The sequence below is a fragment of the Podarcis liolepis genome (genome assembly GCF_965112155.1).
Source record: "Podarcis liolepis genome assembly, chromosome: 9".
Classification (NCBI taxonomy): domain Eukaryota; kingdom Metazoa; phylum Chordata; class Lepidosauria; order Squamata; family Lacertidae; genus Podarcis; species Podarcis liolepis.
In genome coordinates this window covers 24,038,071-24,058,026 of record NC_139564.1, presented here as the reverse complement: position 1 = coordinate 24,058,026, position 19,956 = coordinate 24,038,071, and the positions used below count along the sequence as shown (strand labels likewise).

Genomic DNA, 19,956 nt, shown 5'->3' with positions numbered 1-19,956 from the left:
TGGCATATACATATTTTTGAGTAAAACAGCTGTAGAGCAGTGACAATTCCTGCAAGACTTGATTGCTTATTTCCCATACAACCAACTTTGGGAAGCTGCATAATTCATCATGTTACTAGCTTCTTCCTGTATGTGGTTGTGACCATAGAACTACTCTCTGCATGAAGGGTTTGGCACTGATGAACTGGAATACAGATAGTAGCACATATTAAATATTTGTTGTGCTGGTTTTCTTTTAGGTGAATTGAACAATTCTACATGTGTGATCTCAGAAGTATGTCCCATTGAGTTGAACAGGAATTAATCCCAGATAAATTGCTATAGGACTGCATCTTCAATCACATTCAGATTAAATATAAATATGTTGCATCTTTGTTACAAATCCATTTGTTTTAAACATAATTATATAAAGAAGGAAAAACTGATAATCCAAAATGTTAGGCAACACCACTTACCATTTCTATAGCAGCATTATTGCAGACTTGCGTGTATCTTTTTTCTAGTATCTCAGTCCTTTCTTTTGCAAGTCCACATGATTAATAATAATTATGGTTAATAGGTAAAACTCTGAATTCTCTCAGGGAGGGCCAAACTAGATGTGTCCTTAATATGTGTAATGTTCACTACATTTCAGTTTTTCCTAAGCTACCTGCACAGTTGAGGAAGCTCAGTTCTCACTGTAAAGGAATCACTCCCCCAATGAGACTGGAATGGAAGTCCCCTCATACAGTTTTTTTCTAAAATCCCTAGCCATGCCATAAAACAGATTTCTATTCTGATCCCTGTAGGTAAGTGATTAATTAGTTAAAGACAGACAAGTTACATAATTGCCTATGTATTTAACTGACATCTAGTTTGGTCTTTAATAAGAAGCAGAAAAGAAGCTGTGCAACTTACTTGTATCTGAGAAACAGCCACTGGATTGTCCATAATCCAAACAGTATAATTCCATTTATTTCTGATACAGAAAAAGCCCATTCTACACGATCAATATAATCAAAAAACTTATCTGGCAATGGAGGACTGAGCTCCTTGGGAGGCACCCTCTCATGTACTGCTGTGATAATGACAGTCGTTAGAATTAAGTTGAAGACAGCATACACAAAGGCAATGCCTGTTTTCCACCATTCTAAAGGAAGTTTGTTTCTAGATTCAGCGGGCATAGAAATCTGTATATAGTCTGGATACTTCTTAGTGCCTTTCCGCAAGCCATTGGATAAACCCTTTGGTTTGCTGCTGCTGTTCTTGTTCTCCTCACTGACAGTGAGTGTGGGTCGAGCATAACCATTTGCAGTTTCATTGTTCTGGACTTCCATGTGCTCTTCAAGCTTTGCTGTCTCTATGGTATCCATCAGGCCTAACACGTGCAGCAAAATTAAAAAATTCTTGTCTGATTTCTAATATTATCTCCTGCTTCTTTTAAAGTCTGCCTCCCGTAATTCCAGCCAATCTTGGTCCTTTAATAAGCATGTAGAAACTGGAGATTCCAATTTAACTTTCAATTAAGGCTTCAGTTTTCCAGAGAGTGTCTCACAAGCTTTTCCTCCAGGGACCATCAATACATTCTCTGCAATTAAAGTTGACAAAGATGTAAAATTTGCAAAAATCGTCACAGTTACCTTTGCATGTATGTTGGACAGCACAGGTGGCGACCATTTCTAATGTCCAGTACAGCTTTCCTGGGAGATGGCTGGACATTAGATTTGAGCTCTTAATAGTTGCTTTCAGTACCTAGCAATTCTAAAATGCAAGTTGCTGGTCATCAAGCTTATCCAGAAGTCACAACTTCAATACGATAAGGTCCTTCCTTTTTATCAGAGTTCTACAAGCTTGTGATCTATTATGTAGAATGCAGCCCGCCAGTAGCCTTACAACAACCACACACAAAATTTATTATCCAATCACAGGTAAACACATCTCTAAAACATAGACCCATTTGAGCGCTAGGGGGCAGTTAGATAGTTGGTAGGCTGCATTTGACTTCATAGTTGTGCCAAACTACTATAATTTCATAAATATGGGAATAAATTGTGGCTATTCAGCAATGCCAGATAGTTACACTGTGTACACTCCTTTTGATTCTCTTTACTATTTCAGTTTTCCAGTCTGAGCCCTGCCCCAGGGAGGAGAAGATGCCTTTTGGTACTGGTTCAAAGCGTCTCCATGTGCTGCAAGTCACTTAATTCATGAGTAATATCAGATACAGATAGGGCAGATAAGTTTGATGGGACAGATAAAACTTCAGCTTTTAAAGTATGCCCATTTACAAAGGGGAACAGAATGTCCTTAAGAATGAGGAAAATACATTTCTGTCCCTATGTCTTATTCTGCTCTTAAATGTCCAACCATTTCCCTTTTAACATGCTTGCCCTTAGATACAGCTGCAAAGTTCTTTTTGATCTTTGCTTTCTCTCTCCCCTATCCATTATGCAAGCCAAGCCTGACACTATCCTTTTGATCTCTAGAAGCAGCACCAAATAATCTGTAGCCATTAGAAACCAAGTAATTTGTATGCTCCAAACACTGAAAGCAGTTGGGTCAAGATCACCAGGAACAATACACAACCAAGTAAGCAGTCAAAGGAATGAGTCCTGAACATTCTAGTCACTGAAGTTTATTTGTTCTGGCTCACCTTTGTTTTCACAACAGTGTAAATAAAAGAATCTGTCACTACAATATCACTCCTTTAGAAATAATGCAGTCAGTACAGTAACTGTAAATCCAAATGAAGTTAAAAATAAAATGAAAATGAAAATCATTCAAAACACAAAGTGCAATTTTGAATGAGCAAACAGGCAGACATTGGCTTCTAATGTTCTAAAACCTTAACGTATGATGACTATATTTTTACGGACAGTAAGCAAAATCTAAGTTTTCTATTTACGTGGTGCTGTAAACTATGGTTAGGCTAGCATTGGTTGGTCAAGTCATTGCCACAAGAGAGGCTGAAGTGTGCTTTGAAAGTTAAGGCAATATATTAGATATAATTCTATGCCCTTCAGAACCAAAAGATATTGTGGAACATTTTCCTATGGTCAGTATTAAGGGCAACAAAGAAATATCATGGGAAGGAGGGGAATGCAAGAATTTGTTGAGGCAGGTCACACTATAGCCAACAGACATGGAAGAGTCCTAGAAATATCAGCTGATACCTAAGTTCAAACTGAGTAATAGTTGAGCATTGGGGCAATCCCTTGTTTCGGACCGAGGGGAGGTTGTAGTCCTCGCCTGCCCCTCCAAACGCTGGGATATCCTGGTAAAGGGATCAGAGGGAGTGGCCATGTCCACCCTATTTGATGGGAACACCCTATTTGATGTAGGAACCCCCACCTGGATTGACCACACGTCGCTTCCAGCAGGCGGGCCAGAAGTATTTAGATTGCCCCACGCCCAAGCCAAACCTCTTTCATCTGTGTTCAATAAATTTGTGGCCTGTTTTTACCCAAAACCCAGTCTTATTTATAGGGGTTGGGGTATAGGAAGTCCGATGCCTTGTTCTGCAACAGGATCAAGTATTACAGACTACCCTGAACTAGCAAGGAGGATGCCTACACATTGTTTTAGGAAATGGGTTTAGAAAATACAGTGGTACCCCGCAAGACGAACGCCTCGCAAGACGGAAAACCCGCTAGACGAAAGGGTTTTCCGTTTTGGAGGCGCTTCGCAAAACGAATTTCCCTATGGGCTTGCTTCGCAAGACGACAGCCCATAGGGAAATCTCAGGGACAGCGGGGAAGCGCAGCGCGTCTTCCCCACTGTCCTCGGACCTCCTCCCGCCGCCGGCTTCGGAACGAAGCTCCGATGCTGGGCGGCGGAGGGGGAAAGCCTCCCGCCGCCGCGCGGCATCGGGACGAAGCTCCGATGCCGGGAGGGGGAGGGGGAAAGCCTCCCGCCGCCGCGCGGCATCGGGACAAAGCCCCGATGCCGGGCGGCGGAGGGGGAAAGCCCCCCGCCGCCGCGCGGCATCGGGACGAAGCTCCGATGCCGGGAGGGGGAGGGGGAAAGCCTCCCGCCGCCGCGCGGCATCGGGACGAAGCCCCGATGCCGGGCGGCGGAGGGGGAACGTCTCCCCCCGCCGCGCGGCATCGGGACGAAGCTCCGATGCCGGGCGGCGGAGGGGGAAAGCCTCCCGCCACCGCGCGGCATCGGGACGAAGCCCCGATGCCGGGCGGCGGAGGGGGAACGTCTCCCGCCGCTGCGCGGCATCGGGATGAAGCCCCGATGCCGGGCGGCGGAGGGGGAACGTCTCCCGCCGCCGCGCGGCATCGGGACGAAGCCCCGATGCCGGGCGGCGGAGGGGGAACTTCTCCTCCCGATGCCCGGCGGCGGAGGGGGAACGTCTCCCCCCGCCGCGCGGCATCGGGACGAAGCTCCGATGCCGGGAGGGGGAGGGGGAAAGCCTTCTCCCGCCGCCGGCATCGGATGGCTTTCCTGAAGACTTGGGGTGGGAGGAGGGTTTTCCTTCCCACCGCCAACATTCAGAATGCTGTTCTGAATGTTGGCGGTGGGGAGGAAAAACCCTCCTCCCACGCAAGCCCCGGGAACAGAGGGAAAGCGCTGCGCCCCTTCCCCTCTGTTCCCGTACCTGTCCTGAAGGCTTGCGGTGCGGAGAAAAGCCCTTCTCCGCACCGCCAGCCTGGCAAGCGGTTTCCCTAGGAACGCATTAATTGATTTTCAATGCATTCCTATGGGAAACCGTGCTTCGCAAGACGAAAAACCCGCAAGAAGAAAAAACTTGCGGAACGAATTAATTTCGTCTTGCGAGGCACCACTGTACATTCCCATGTCTTTGAATGCAAGAATTAAGCATGCCTTCAATTTTAACCCAGACAAAAGAGAGAGCGATAAACTAATTATTAGGTGTTTGAGAAATACTGCTTTAGATTGCAATAATTTGTGTGAAATATGTTTGCCTTCCAAGTAGCAGCTTAATCATCTCCCTCCTGGCACCTCATCTGTATGTATAGAAAGAAACAAGTATCTTCATGTGTATAACCTGTAAGCTTGAGAAACTCCGCTGCCTTATGGGATATCTTTGGAAGAAAAAAAGCTAAGAACCCTACACAAATCCGGAGTTGAGTCCCTAAAACAGTAGGAACTAGTGTTTCTCTGCACTCCTTCTTGCCTCACCTTTTTCTTCTTCCTCCGACAGCAAACAAAACAAAATCAAAAATCAAAAATCAAACACAACAGAATTTCCCATGACATTTGAATGAGGAAACTGATGTCAGGGCTCCATACAAACCAGAATATCAAAGCAAGGAATGCCTCCTATTAAAACTCAAATTCAGTTCAGTTTAAGCTGTTTACAAAATGAGAAGATAAACTTCACTGCTTCAGTAAATGAACATATACTGAAAGGAGATAGTTTTATGTCCAGTAGTGCTTCTCTTTGGATAGCTTATCCCTGTTGTTGTGGTATTTAATAATGCATTCTACATGCTTCATAACTCTGCAGCACAACCTGCGGGTTTTCCCAATATCATAGCTTAAAGTCATCATTAATTGGATTTGTTACATCCTTGTGTTGTACTGTACAAAATGATTTTACCAGGTTTTTTATATCCACTGGCTAGTGTACAAAACTGGCAATGTCTTTTAAGATACTCAGTTATAAAGAACCATAATACAATTGCATTATGCTTTTGCTTTGGCCATAGGCTATTTCAGGCCAAAAGGCTGATCTCCAAGTATAGCTTTCAAGACACAGGAGAGAACCATCAAATCAAGGCAGACAGCAAGCTTTTCTCTAATCAAGCACTTTACTTTGCAATATCATTTATAAACATTAGGCATAAAGCTCATTAGACAAATGATTGCTTCTTTTATGAGCAAGAGCAAAACACAGTGACCCATTATCACCATAGTTTCAAGCACTGCATTTTAAACACAATACATTATAAGCAAAGCATGTTGAGGAAGAAGGATGAAGCAAGTTGGGATGTAGAGTCAACTTTTGGTTGTGCACTGGAATAGAGAAGAAGTCAGAGTTCAGGGTGGGGATGAACTCCATAATTATCATACTTGGTAAAAATAACTGTCCATCTGGGTTGGACTAGATCAGAGGTTCCCAACATTTTTTTGGCCATGCCCCACCTAAGCATCTCTAAAATCCTGATGCCCCCCGCCCAATGATATATAATTCTTATTATTCAAAAGTGAACTCCTATTCACGTGGAGGAAGCCTAAAAGGCCATTAACTTAGTCTAAACAAGCTCGAATTGCCCTCCTGTGGGGCATGTGCCCCGTGCTGGGAACCACGGGACTAGACCCTTGTGGTACCTTCCAAATTATGGAATTCTGTGATTCTATGATAAAGTATTCTCCAAAACCATTTGGGGCCCCAAGTGGATTGGAATTATTGGATTATCCCCATATTGGGTAAACCTGAATTTACAGAGACTGGTGTTGTTTGAGGGTAATGTGATGTGGACTATGCAAATTAAATGGGAATGCAAACAGCTGCAAACACACAGTAAAGTTTGATGTGGACAAGCCCAAAGTTTAGTCATAGGCATTAAAAGAGAGTGAGTGAGTAATATGTACTTTCCTTTACCCAGCTAAAAAGTGTGAGTCAACAGTCAGCAAAAGGAAAAGTGTAATTAGTCACATGCCCCACCAAGAAGAAGTGGCTCAGCTATATTTAGGATGTGTCATTTATATTTATTATCACCATGAGAGGTTGTCAAGTGACATAGGAATCTGGAATATTTGTGTATTAATTATATAAGAGTTGATACCTAACTGTAATTTGTTCCTAAATGAGGCAAGATGTTACCACAGAATACACAGCAACGAAAACATGGAGATAAAGAAATACAGTTACATTTTAAGTTAAGAAGCTTTACTATAGTTTTACTGTAGTCTCTCTTTCCATTTCTTGAAAATATAGACTCCCTGTCCATAGTGAAAAGTTTTAGCATTGGTACATAAATATAAAGGGATGGCAAGAACAACTATAGTAGTTAAAAATTAAATCCAAAGATACCTAGATTATTTTTGCTGTTCCTGACACATGATTTATTATTTTGTGTGACAGGAAGCAGCTACACACGCTATGCTGATGTATGACTCGAATGTTTTGGCTCCCGAACACCACAAACCCAGAAGTGTTCCAGTTTGCAAACCTTTTTTGGAAGCCGAACACCCGACGCGGCTTACGCAGCTTACTATTGAGTGCAGGAAGCTCCTGCAGCCAATTGAAAGTTGTGCCTTGGTTTTTGAACGTCAAACAGGCTTCTGGAATGAATTCCGTTCGAGAACCAAGATACGACTGTATTTTTATTTAACAATTTCCTAAAATTTATACAAAACTTGATTGTAATTTAGCACTCTTTATTCAAGAAACAAGTTATTTCCTGCAAAAATCTAAATCCCTTATCTTTCTCTGAAAAAAACACTTATGGAGGACAAAATTTGATTTAAGATGGCCAGGTGTCCTCTTTTCTTTTAGACCACCCAATATTTCAGGACTCTGGACAAAGGACTCTGGAGAGAGTCCTTTGTCCATTTGGTACCAGACATACAGGATGAGATATGAAGTGGTCCATCTTTCCTTCTACTATTACTATTGAGGTACAACAGAAACTAATGCCCCTGTGAAAGGCGAAGCAATGTTGTTTCTATGAACACTATGGAAAAAGGAATATACATTTCATCTCATATAGTATCTCTACAAGGAAGAAGAAGAAGAGTTTGGATTTGATATCCTGCCTTTCACTCCCCTTCAGGAGTCTCAAAGCGGCTAACATTCTCCTTTCCCTTCCTCCCCCACAACAAACACTCTGTGAGGTGAGTGGGGCTGAGAGACTTCAAAGAAGTGTGACTGGCCCAAGGTCACCCAGCAGCTGCATGTGGAGGAGCGGAGACGCGAACCCGGTTCCCCAGATTACGAGACTACCGCTCTTAACCACTACACCACACTAAGAGTGGTTGCTATCTGGCTCCTCCTTTCCCACAAATGTCTCATGGGTCATTCCACTTGGTCATGATTCATAACAGCAACTATGCAACATTACATAACCAAATTTAGGTATCAATTCTATTTCCCCCTTTCCATCCCCACCCATTTCTTTTTGCACTGCGTCTGTTAGGTGGTATAGCTGTACTGAAGCTGCCTTCGGTGCACTGGCAGATAAGTAATATATAAATGCAATAAATAAACAAACCAGTTGAGGCATGAAATATTCATCAACTTTAAAAAGCAACAACAACCAAAGAGCAACTAGTTTTAGCACTGTCAAAACTGCCAGCACAGACATTTCCCACATTTATATAAAGTATTTTCGCCTCATCTTTCTACCCAAGATGATCTCCATGGCAAAGATGTCACTAAAGGCCAGGGGAGTTTAGACCTCTGATGTGTTTCAGGTTGTGAGTTTGCTAGTGTAACATTGGTGGCACTTGCCTTATTCCCAGAAAATGTATTGCTTTTATCTTTTTAAAGTAGAAAGGGGGGGGGGCAAAAAAAAATCACAATTTGATAATGCATAGCACATACTTCTTAACACCTCTAGCAGGCCAGTACCTACAGTCAAATACTGGCACTTTGCAACAGTCAAGTTATGTAGCCACAACAATGACCACAGAAGCTAGGAGGAGTGCAGAGAGAAGAAATGCCACGGTGCATCTGCATTAGCAAAACCAGAAGCCTTCATCTGCCCCAGCTGCAATAAAACATGTCTCTTGTGTATTGGTCTCTACACCCACAGCAGACGATGTAACTCTCCAATAGTTTGCCTTTACCCCTGATGAGACACTCTTCCATAGTCTCTTGAGACAGACAGACGCCAACAACAACAAAAAGATGAGCAGTCAACAGAAGGAGATGTTCTTTGCCACTAACATCATACCAAATATTTCTGCCATCATATAATCAAAGAGGAATGTAATTCCTTTGGGGTGAGGAGAAATAATAAAAGAAACTAAGTATACATATTAAAAGAGGATTCAGCAGGCTGCACAGCAGAATCTCAGCGGATCTATGTGGCCCAATCACTGTAGGCTATGCATTAGGTTGGGAATCAGTAAACATACACACAAGTTTAAAGAAAGTCCAAGAAGCTTAAAAGGGAAAAACATCCTACTTTTCCGTCTGACCTGACTATTTAAGATGTTCTTTGATCCAAATCCTAGGCACAATACAATGTCCCAAGTGACACTTTGAACTGCCATCATAACCAGTTCATGCTCAACAGTTTTACATAATGGCTGAGCTGTACATGTACTCAGAAAGATTCTGAGGCAACTCAGGGCAAAGTTGGAACTGTTTATGATGTAATCGTAATTCAGATGTGTAAAAATTCCTATTCAGAACTTTTGCTGAGCAGAGATTTGGTAGGTGGTAATTTTCATCAGACGTCTTACATTTCAGATTCTTTCTTACGTTAGTCAATGTTTCATTTTAATGGTCTGTTAGTAATGATGTTTTCCATCAATATGTTTTCAACTGTAGTATCAACTATGTGAAATAAATACTTTGCTTCTTATTGATCCCCTTAGCTTTTTCCTTGAACACAATATTTTCTTGCTGTCAGCCTCTAAAAAACCTAGAGGTAAGTCCTCCTAGATCAAGTTACTTTTTCTCAGCCAAACCCATTTCATAAAGTTGCTAGGACACTAGAATTCCCCTAAGTTTCTTGTAGGAAGGATAAGATCCAATGTATGAAATAGAAAATTACCACATGCTTTGCATATAGAAGATTCAAGGTTCGATTTCTAGCATCTCTATGCAGGGCTGGGAAAGAATGCTGTTTGAAATGCTGTGGTTAAACTCTAAACTATGGTTTGTTTAAATTAAGCTAACTTCAAACTGTGGTTTATGAAGTTGCCTTGTTTCAAACAAACCACAGTCAAAATTAACCACAATTTAGGAGTCAGATGTAATGCTAAACTGCTAAATGAAAGCTTCCAATCACTTCATTGCAGTCACACTGGAAGAGGAGATGGGGTTAGAAAGCCCTGGAATTTAAGGATCATCTAGGGCAGGGGTCTGCAACCCGCGGCTCCGGAGCCGCATGTGGCTCTTTTACATCTTTGCTGCGGCTCCTGGGCGGATACTAGTGAGGGGAGGAGGCGCATTGTGTGCCCCGGACACTCCTCACTGTGGCGGGCGCTGTACTGGCTGTGACGGCGCATGGGGGTGGTGCGTGCGTTAGTCACGCACCGTCCCGATGTCACCTTCCCGCCCGCTGTCAGATTATGGCTCCGGAGATATGTTTTAAATGTCGCAATGGTTTTGCGGCTCCCAGTTGTTTTTTCTTCGGAAACGGGTCCAAGTGGCTCTTTTTGTCTTAAAGGTTGCAGACCCCTGATCTAGGGTCATTCTCATCAAGATAAACTATGGTTCAGCATGATACCTAAATGCAACCAGTGTCAACTTTGACTGACACCAGTTCTCTATGGTCTCAGACAGCAGTGCCCACCTCCTGCTACCCATGATCGTTCTAACTGGAGGTACCAGGGATTGAATGAAGATTTTATGCCTTCCAAGTATGTGCTCTATCGCAGAGCTATGGCACTTCACCTACTAGTTCCCATTTATGTGAAGAATGTTACGAAAAACCCTTCCTTGAAGCATCAGCCATACAACACTAGTGATCAAAGATTTCCGCAATTGGTGCACAGCAAACAGTACGGTATCAGGACTTCATATATCATTTATTATAGCCAGCCTCTTATTTTCTGCTGTTGGCCCACTGAAGTTGGGATGGGTGGCTTTTTAACCTTTGTATAACACCAAAATGGTCCCAACCGCCCTAGCTAGACCACTGTAAATACCAGCACAAATAAAGGTGTGCATGATACTCATTTGACAGCCTGGCTTTACCCCAAAAAGTCTAAGTTAAAGAGGTTTCTATTGACACAGCTAAAAACTCTCACTGAAATATGTTATATTATGTTGTCATAGTTGCCTTTGACTGGACTTAATCATCCAGGGGTCCTTTACCTTTTACCATAGTAACTGGCACATTAACACTATTATTCACCAGTAAAATGATTGCAACATACATCAGTGAGGTCCCGGTTATTCAGAAGCAACATTAGACAATCCTAACCCATTTATCTCTATAATCGAGAATCACTATCACTTGCCTGACAGAAAAATAGACAACTGTGATCTAGCTGCTTTCTGGAATTATTAGCAACTACATTTTTTTTTAAAAAAGTAAAATTGTAATCCTTTCATTATCATAGAAAGGAACATCAAAAGAGCAGTCAGTATATTAGAAAAGCATTTCATGATGAGAAAGAGGAATGTCCTGGGCCACAACTCTTGTCAGTTTTGCTGGATTTTTAGCCCTATTGCTCCTTGACAGCTATATCTAAGATAGCAGGGATATATATATCTATATACATATACATATACATACATACATATATATATATATATATATATATATATATATATATATATATATATATATATATATATATATCAGTCTTTCAAAAACAAAGCACAGGCTAAAATTGTGGATTCACACATGTCCAAATGATTCTAGATGCCATGCCTGGCTTTCATACAGGCATGCATACAATCAGAGTACTAAAGCAGAAAACAATCTCAAATAATGCTGCATAATTATGGACGTGTTTAAATAGAGATAAAAGAGAAAAGGAACTGTGGATGAGGAACTTTGAACCACTATAACATTTATAATATGGTATTACCACCATAATACAGAAACAATGCATTTCCCCCAGCTTAATTAAAGGCACTATGCATATGGAAGCAGGATGCCATCTACATCCCTAGCTAGATGAGCATGTGTAATTAACTGCTGTGTGTAAGCCTGTTTGCCCCAATGCTAGAACACCCTCCGTCCGCAACAAAACAGAACAGAGGAGGGAGTTCTGCAAGGTCAAGGTCTTGCCGCTTGTCTGCTCTGCCCCAAGGCTGGGGAAGATAAGAATGCTGCATGCCAGAAAGCGTTCCTCTCACCAAGAGGCACATTCCAGTGGTGATGTTGCCACTTATGCTTTCTGCCACCTGAGGCAGCTGCTTCGCCCTGCCTCATGGGTGGGCTGGCTCTGATGACAGAAGATACATAAAAATGCAGCACAAGTATATAGCATCTAAACAATCTCATGAACTTTAAAAATATAATACGATCAACAAAATCGCTTACATACAGATTCACACTACCCAAATCTAAATACACAACCTCCACATACACAATCACTTAACAACCAGACTCTCCTTACACCACAACATTGCTCCACCACTCAATTCTCACTTTACTAAAAATGCTCAAAACATTTTATTTTATTGGCTGTGTTCAAGCATCACACTAAACTATATTTTTAGTTTGACACAAATAAGCCCAGGTGAACCTCAGGCTCACAATCTACTTACCCTCTTTGCTCTAGTGCAGTTGTGAGGAGTTTGGAGGTTTCTGCTTACCCAGCTTCTTGTCAACTGGCTAACTGTGGTTAATGTTAACTGTCATTTCTCTGAAAGAAGTTAATATTAACCATATGACACAACAAGCTATATCTAAAGAAAAACAGAAGCAGAAGTTTCGAAACTCATCTCCAATGCCACACAAAAAGGGGTGGGGTATGAGTCTGAAGCTCATTCACAACAAACAATAGTTTGTTTATTTATATTTGTATCCCAGCTTTCCTCTAAAAAGTACACAAAAGGGCATACATGGTTCTCCGTATGTTCAACTTATCCTCACAACAATCCTGTAATGGTAGGCTGAGATACATTTCCCCTAGGTCACCTGGTCTCTCAGGTCCTAGTCCAACACTCTAACCACTACACTACAGTGATACTCGTAGCACAGCATATTAATGTGTGTGATGAAGCCTGAGGTTCTACCTTCACTATTTGAGGCACTATACCTCTGTGTGGCTGTTGTTGGGAGTTGAAGGTGAGGAGAGTGCTGTTGAGCTCTGGTTCTGCTTCTGGGCATCTGCCCAAGGGCATCTGTTTGACCAATGTGAGAGAAGACTGCTGAATGAGACAGGCATTTGGCCTGATCCAACAGGCTAAAGGAGGATGAACCACAATTACTGACAACATCCATAGAGACTAAGCAAACTTAGATTTAATGACAAGAAATAGAAACATTATTTCCTCAGTCAATAAGACTTACTTCTAAACCTAGGGAAGCTCACATAACAAACAACAGTCCAATACTGATTAAGCCTATTTGTTATGATCCACAGCTGACATAATAAAGAGCATCTAAGAATAAGACTGTTGGCCTCATGAAACAACCTCAGGATGCACTACAACAAAACAAATAGGGGTAATCTACAGGACTACAAGTTAAGAATACTGATCTAAAAATATAGCTATCTTGAAAAAATGGATTTCACTAATCCAAATTATTGTTCCTTGGGGGGAAATGTTTTGTCTGTCCAACAACATCTTGCCAATTTTTTTATTTTGGATAATAATTCAATAATACCCATTTCCCTCCTGTGATTTCTTCCACATCCCCCCCACTTCATATCGCTACAAGGCAACCCAATCTCTGAGAAGTGTGAGATTCTAGAAGTACCAGGCACGCTTACCAGGCTCTGTGTTTCCTTTTGGAACAAAGAGACACAGTGGAGACTGTGATGTCTTTATGATATATGATTTATTTACACATGTATACAACCTGGGCCTAGATGGAGAGAGGGCAGAGAATTCACACCCCAAGAGGGTCTTGTTCCTCCTATTGCTGCAGCATTGGATTCCAAGAGACCCCAAACATCATGTCTGATCTTCTCTGCAGCATAAAACAGACTGCCCATTTCATGCTCTGCACACCCCCCTCCAGATTGTAAAAGGGACTTTCCCCAATTCGCTAACCTCATCTCCCACTGCAATTTTGCCCTTCCCTCCTAAAACTATGGCCTTTTTTGTTGTTGTTAACTTTCTCATCTCATGGAGAAGCTTTCCCAGTTTCTCTCTGACCCAGAGAGTCTCTGTTAATGGCCTTCCTAAAAGGCCCAACCATTCCAGTTATTATTTCTTGATGGTTCTCTTGCCAGGCTGTTTCCTGGACACAGAAAAACTGGTTTAAACTCCAGCCCCCACTAGACTTTGGAATATGGGGGTGCCTTAAATTCTAACCCTTTACTGAATCCAGATATTTTAGGATAGTATTGCCTAGCCACAAACTTATAACATCGGTGAAGGCTTTTCTGTCTATCATATTTAAGATTAGGACACAATAATTGTTTAACATGTATGCAAGTCCTCAGCAGATGTGTCGTCCACATTCATCTACGATTTGCTCAAAGATATTGTGACGTGCATGGATCTCCATGCTTGGATGAACAGCCATGGACAGTACAATTATCACTTTATTACTATTTATTAAATCTGTATACCTCCCTTCATCTGAAGATTACAGGGTGGTTCACAACATATGCACGTAACTTTTCCTTTTACAATTCTTATTTTCAAAGCAGCCATGAAGTGGAACCAGGCCTAAACAGCAGCAGATTTAGTGTATTGTACAAATCTCTGTGAGCATAGGATTGTACCTGTGTGAGACAGTGGCAGAGCAAGCTGATCAGGCACCTGGGGCATCTGCGCCCAAGGACGGGGCTAGCCGCGGCAGCATGCTCCTTGGGGCCTCCGAGGAGTCTGCCTGCCTCCTCCCACTCAGCTGTGCACACCCTATTTCTGGCACTCTTCCAACCCAGAAGAATACCGGAAATAACTTGAGAGCACAAGCGGGTGCGCACGCTCTGGCCCACCAAGAGGTCTGCCAGGGAGTGGACCGGACTGGTCTCAGAAAACATTGCTGACCCCTGATCTATACTATATACTTTATCTGAACTAAAGTTTATTAGCTAATCCACACTGTGACCTTTCTTACTAGTCTTCTGATACAGTCCCTTCACCTCTGTTCTGTATATGTCTAACATACAGTATTTCTATATAATTTTACTATGATTTCAGTGACTGAGAAAAACTGGCATTCCCCTGGTTTTGTTTAAAGAGAAAGACTGAGAGTCCTTTGCACTGGCACCAAATCACTTTTATCTTCCATCTAGTACCTATTGACATATAATATATACTAGCCACAGCAATGTGCATTCCAAAAAGTTACCTACCATTAAAAACTTGAAATAAAAAGCCCAAAAGTGTGCTATAATAGGCCTTGTAATCTTGGACAACTAATAAAGTATGGGTGGTTCACCTAAATTAAGTTTTTTAAATTAAAAAATGACTATATACAGAACAACTAAACTTGAAAACAAAAATTCTATAGCAATAACTGCTACCATGCACTTCTCTCCAACATGTTATTGCCTTCATTCAGGCAGCATCGGTTATGCAGTATGATGCCACATATCTATGCAGTCATTAACCACTCTTGCATGCAAAGATAAGCTATTAACCACAATTTACCACGAATGAGCAGCTATTCAACTGTTCCCACCCTTTGTGCTATGACAGGAAGAAAGAAAACCAGAGTGTTGGCACATGTTCAGCCAATTATCTGTTTGGTTTTTCTCTCCCAGTTTTTCTGAACAGGATAACCATGGTATACACATTAACCAAGAAACGTGTATTTTTACTATCTTACAGTCCATGTTTTATTTTATTTTTCTCTACTTAAACTGGGAAATGTGCAAAAAATAGTGAGACGGTACAACTTACATTTTCAAAAGCCGAATATTTTACATAGGTCAGATGTACCGGTAAAGAAGAAGAAGAAGAAGAAGAAGAGTTTGGATTTGATATCCCGCCTTTCACTCCCCTTCAGGAGTCTCAAAGCGGCTAACATTCTCCTTTCCCTTCCTCCCCCACAACAAACACTCTGTGAGGTGAGTGGGGCTGAGAGACTTCACAGAAGTGGCCCAAGGTCACCCAGCAGCTGCATGTGGAGGAGCGGAGACACGAACCCGGTTTCCCAGATTACGTGACTACCGCTCTTAACCACTACACCACACTGGCTCTCTAAATCCAACTGATTTCAATTGGAATGTACTTACAAATAAGTTGAACTGCAGTGTAGCTCAATCCTGTATATGGGAATAAGTCCCAGAAGGTTGAATGGGCCTTACTCCCAAATGTGGTACCTTGGTTTACGAACTTAATCCATTCCAGAAGTCCATTCTTAAACCAAAGCGTTCTTAAACCAAGGTGTGCTTTCCCATAGCTGTGGGGGACTCAATTTACACTCAACAGGAAGTGGAACATGTTCTGCTTCCAAGGCAAAGTTCACAAACCGAAACACCTACTTCTGGGTTTGCAGTGATCTTAATCCAAGTTGTTCATAAACTAAGCTGTTCTTAAACCAAGGTACCACTGTATAGGACTGCTGCCTTCTCGGTAGTCACACTCTCCCCGTGGAATGCCGTCCCATCAGACGTCAAGGAAATAAACAACTATCTGACTTTTAGAAGAAATCTGAAGGCAGCCCTTTACAGTGGTATCTTGGGATACAAACACTTCGAATTACAGACTCCGCTAACCCGGAAGTAGTATCTTGGGTTAAGAACGTTACCTCAGGATGAGAACAGAAATCGCGTGCTGGCAGTGCAGTGGCAGTGGGAGGCCCCATTAGCTAAAGTGGTACCTGAGGTTTCAGGTTAAGAACGGTCCTTCGGAACGAATTAAGTTCGTAATCAGAGGTACCACTGTATAGGGAAGTTTTTAATGTTTGATGTCTTACTGTGTTTTAAGTTGTTGGAAGCCGCCCACAGTAGTTAAGGCAACCCAGTCAGATGGGTGGAATAAATAAATAAATAAATAAATAAATAAATAAATAATAATAAATTGTTATTATTTTATTATTACCAGCCCAATCCTATGCATATTTACTCAAAAGCAAATCCCACCAAGGTCAATGGCACTGACTTTGCCCAAGTTTCAGCTCATGGCCAGTATAGTTAAACAGTTCTCTGAGCAGATGCACATCTGAGGAAACAGTAGTTCATCTGTCTTGCAGAAACTTTCCCATCAATGCCTGTTTTAGTTCCTAAATAAATCTCACAGCATCTGCTGGGACAGTACTGTCTGTGATTCTTAATGCCCTTTGGAATAATCTGGGACAGTAGTGTCCATGGTACAATAAGCCTCCTAACAGGCTGAGATCTGCAAAGACAGCAATGTCTCTGTTAAGAGCCATTCTTCCAGCATCTGCTTGGCATATAGCTGTTCTGTATCCATATTAAAATGAAGTGTTATGGTACCCGCATTTATATAGTGCTAAAAATATTGTGTAAAGACTATCTTACCTAAATGCAAATTAGACAAGCTAATACTTACCATAAATATTTTGCAAATAAAACAAATTAAATAAAAAATAATAGCCTATAAAAATATAATTCATAAGCTAGAGTAAATCATAGAAAAGGGAAAGTCCACATTCAATCCTATAGACAAGCAAAGTCCATTAATATACATCCCTTTGTAACATAGACTGCAAACATGCAGAGGACACCAATAGAGGAATGCACAAGTTGGCAAAGGTAGTTTTCTGCTCACATTCTTTTTGAGCAGTTGGTGATGGCAGCCCTAGAACATTAAAGTGTCTACTTGGCTGCAGTCTTCAAACCACTTACTCCAAAGTACTCCCATTTTTGTAAATATGATTATTCTCAGTGGTTACAGCCATTAAGGGCTGCTTCTCATGTTACAATTTCATATACACAAGCTGATCCTTGTTTTGCAATGTGAAAATGGATGTAGCTGTGCTCTTTTTTTGCCCAATACAGAAACTGAATCAAAATCAAGGAGAGTATTGTAAGGAGAAGGGAATGAGAGGCAAACACCTACATGGCAATTCTTAAACTAGAAGATGCACGCTGTTCCATAAAACAACCTTGACTGTAGATGGAACTGGGGTCTTAAGAAAAAGAGACCCTAAAGCTAGCAACCATTGCAGTCACAAACTTTAATATAAACGTAACAGTTACTAAAAATGTAAACCAAAATTCTCAACTGTTTTATGCTTCAAGATACCTCCCTAAGGAAATAACTGCAGTTAAAAAATGGCTTAGAGTGCAAATTATATCCCATCTATAATGAAGTATGGGATGCAAGTGGCGCTGTGGGTTAAACCACAGAGCCTAGGGCTTGCCGATCAGAAGGTCGACAGTTCGAATCCCTGCGACGGGGTGAGCTCCGGTTGCTCAGTCCCTGCTCCTGCCAACCTAGCAGTTTGAAAGCACGTCAAAGTGCAAGTAGATAAATAGGTACCGCTCCGGCGGGAAGGTAAACGGCGTTTCCGTGCGCTGCTCTGGTTCGCCAGAAGCGGCTTAGTCATGCTGGCCACATGAGCTGTACACTGGCTCCCTTGGCCAATAAAGCGAGATGAGCGCCGCAACCCCAGAGTCGGCCACTACTGGACCTAATGGTCAGGGGTCCCTTTACCCTTTATAATGAAGTATGCAAACTATCATGCTTTCCTATTTCTTTAACTGTAGACATACTTGTGTTTTAATAGGATTAAATACGTTGAAAAGAAATGCTTGTTAGATATCTGCTTTCTTAATTTTGTTCAAATATTAATATAATTAATTATGTGAATGGAAAACAAACATGCAGTTTCCAATTTTCTACTATATAGTTAAGAATTCAGAAAACATTGAGTTGGATGCAGAAAGTTTCTTCTGCTCACATTATTATAAACTCAAAGATGTTCTGTTACTTGCTGAAGCTTGAGAGGAATCTACCGGTACCTATTGTAGCACTAAATGAATGCTTGGACAAGCATTCGTGGAGAACTGCTAGTAGTTAATTGACTTTTGCTCATGGTTCTTTGGATGCAAATTACTACATGCAACAGTTTCACATGATATACATATAATCTGAAGGAAATGAGAGATTTCAATATGTGGCCATTAAAAGTTTAAACCCCAAATGATGTATAACGATGAGACGTGTTGATTAAGAATATGTATGTTGAAGAGTTGCAAAAATCTTTCAGTATCAAGTGCTCAAGGGATTATAGGCTGGAATACAAAACAAAGCAATCAAAGTATAATTAGGATTTTTATGATATTTTAATTTATTTAAATGAAGTTTGTGAACTGATCATAAAGACTTTTATGATCAGAGAGAGACTGATTTCTCAGCCTGATTGAAGAATGTGGCAGGCAGGAGTGTACTTTCAATGACAGAAAGAAAGAAAGAAGTCTTCTGGGAACAGACTGACAACTGTAAACTCATCAAAGTAACAGGTCACATATTTGCTAGTTATAGATTGTCTTCTTTTCCTGCCTAGTCTTCCTCATTCAGTAGCTATGTGTAATCCTCCACACATTACAGAGTTATCTATAAGATTACTCAGGATTGAATGGCTTTGGGTTGCAACCAGATGGAAGCTACCTTAAAAAGTAATACACCTGAATGCTAAATTTGTTTACTTTAAAGACAGGCCTACTGTTGTCAATACCCTTCACTTCCAAATAAGTTTTAGATTTAAAACCTATATCTAAAAACCTGCTGCTATCTCTATACCATATCCCTCAAGCGAAATACTCAAGAATACAAGTACTTTTTTAAAGCAGTTATTTGCAAACATTTGTGCTTACAGTACCCACTACACAGCTGACAGAAAGACTATGAGACCACTTTTTGTGGGGGGGGGGACGACAATTGTCTTTTATTAACAAGACTTTCTACATCCATGAAACAGACTTACCAAACACAATCTTACTAAGCAAAACAATGGGAATATGGAAAGCACTTCGTTTTGTTTGCAAGCCGAATTTTTTTGTTTTAAAACAATAATGGGAGCCAGGCTCAATCATGCTTAGCATAAACCCATTAAATTCAATGAAACGTCATTTGGACACAACAACCTTATGGAGCAAGGTAAACTCCTTCCACCCCGGTTGGATTTTACAGAGCAGAGGGCTCACAAGTACATTGCAGCCCTGCTATGCATGTAGCTGAGGTTGAAGATGGACCACAATACTGGCCTGGACCTGGTACAGCAATCAGATCCAAATTGCACGCAACGCTGTCACACAGATGCAGGGCCAGCT

The 19,956-nt window shown here is 41.4% G+C and overlaps 1 protein-coding gene across 8 annotated transcripts in view; it reads right to left on the bottom strand.

The window, feature by feature from the left end:
• SGMS2 (sphingomyelin synthase 2) overlaps positions 1–19,956 on the bottom strand; it is a 30,747-nt gene that overhangs the window by 7,150 nt on the left and 3,641 nt on the right. For 5 of the 8 annotated variants that reach the window (XM_083459305.1, XM_083459304.1, XM_083459303.1 and 2 more), the window contains one exon: positions 898–1,567. In XM_083459305.1, the coding sequence (XP_083315431.1) occupies positions 898–1,352 (455 nt within the window). In that variant the 5' untranslated portion in view covers positions 1,353–1,567. Of the gene's footprint in view, positions 1–897; positions 1,568–9,099; positions 9,258–12,355; positions 12,454–12,849; positions 12,935–19,956 lie in introns of those variants that run through there. The other 3 variants (XM_083459308.1, XM_083459307.1, XM_083459302.1) reach the window with 3 other exon arrangements.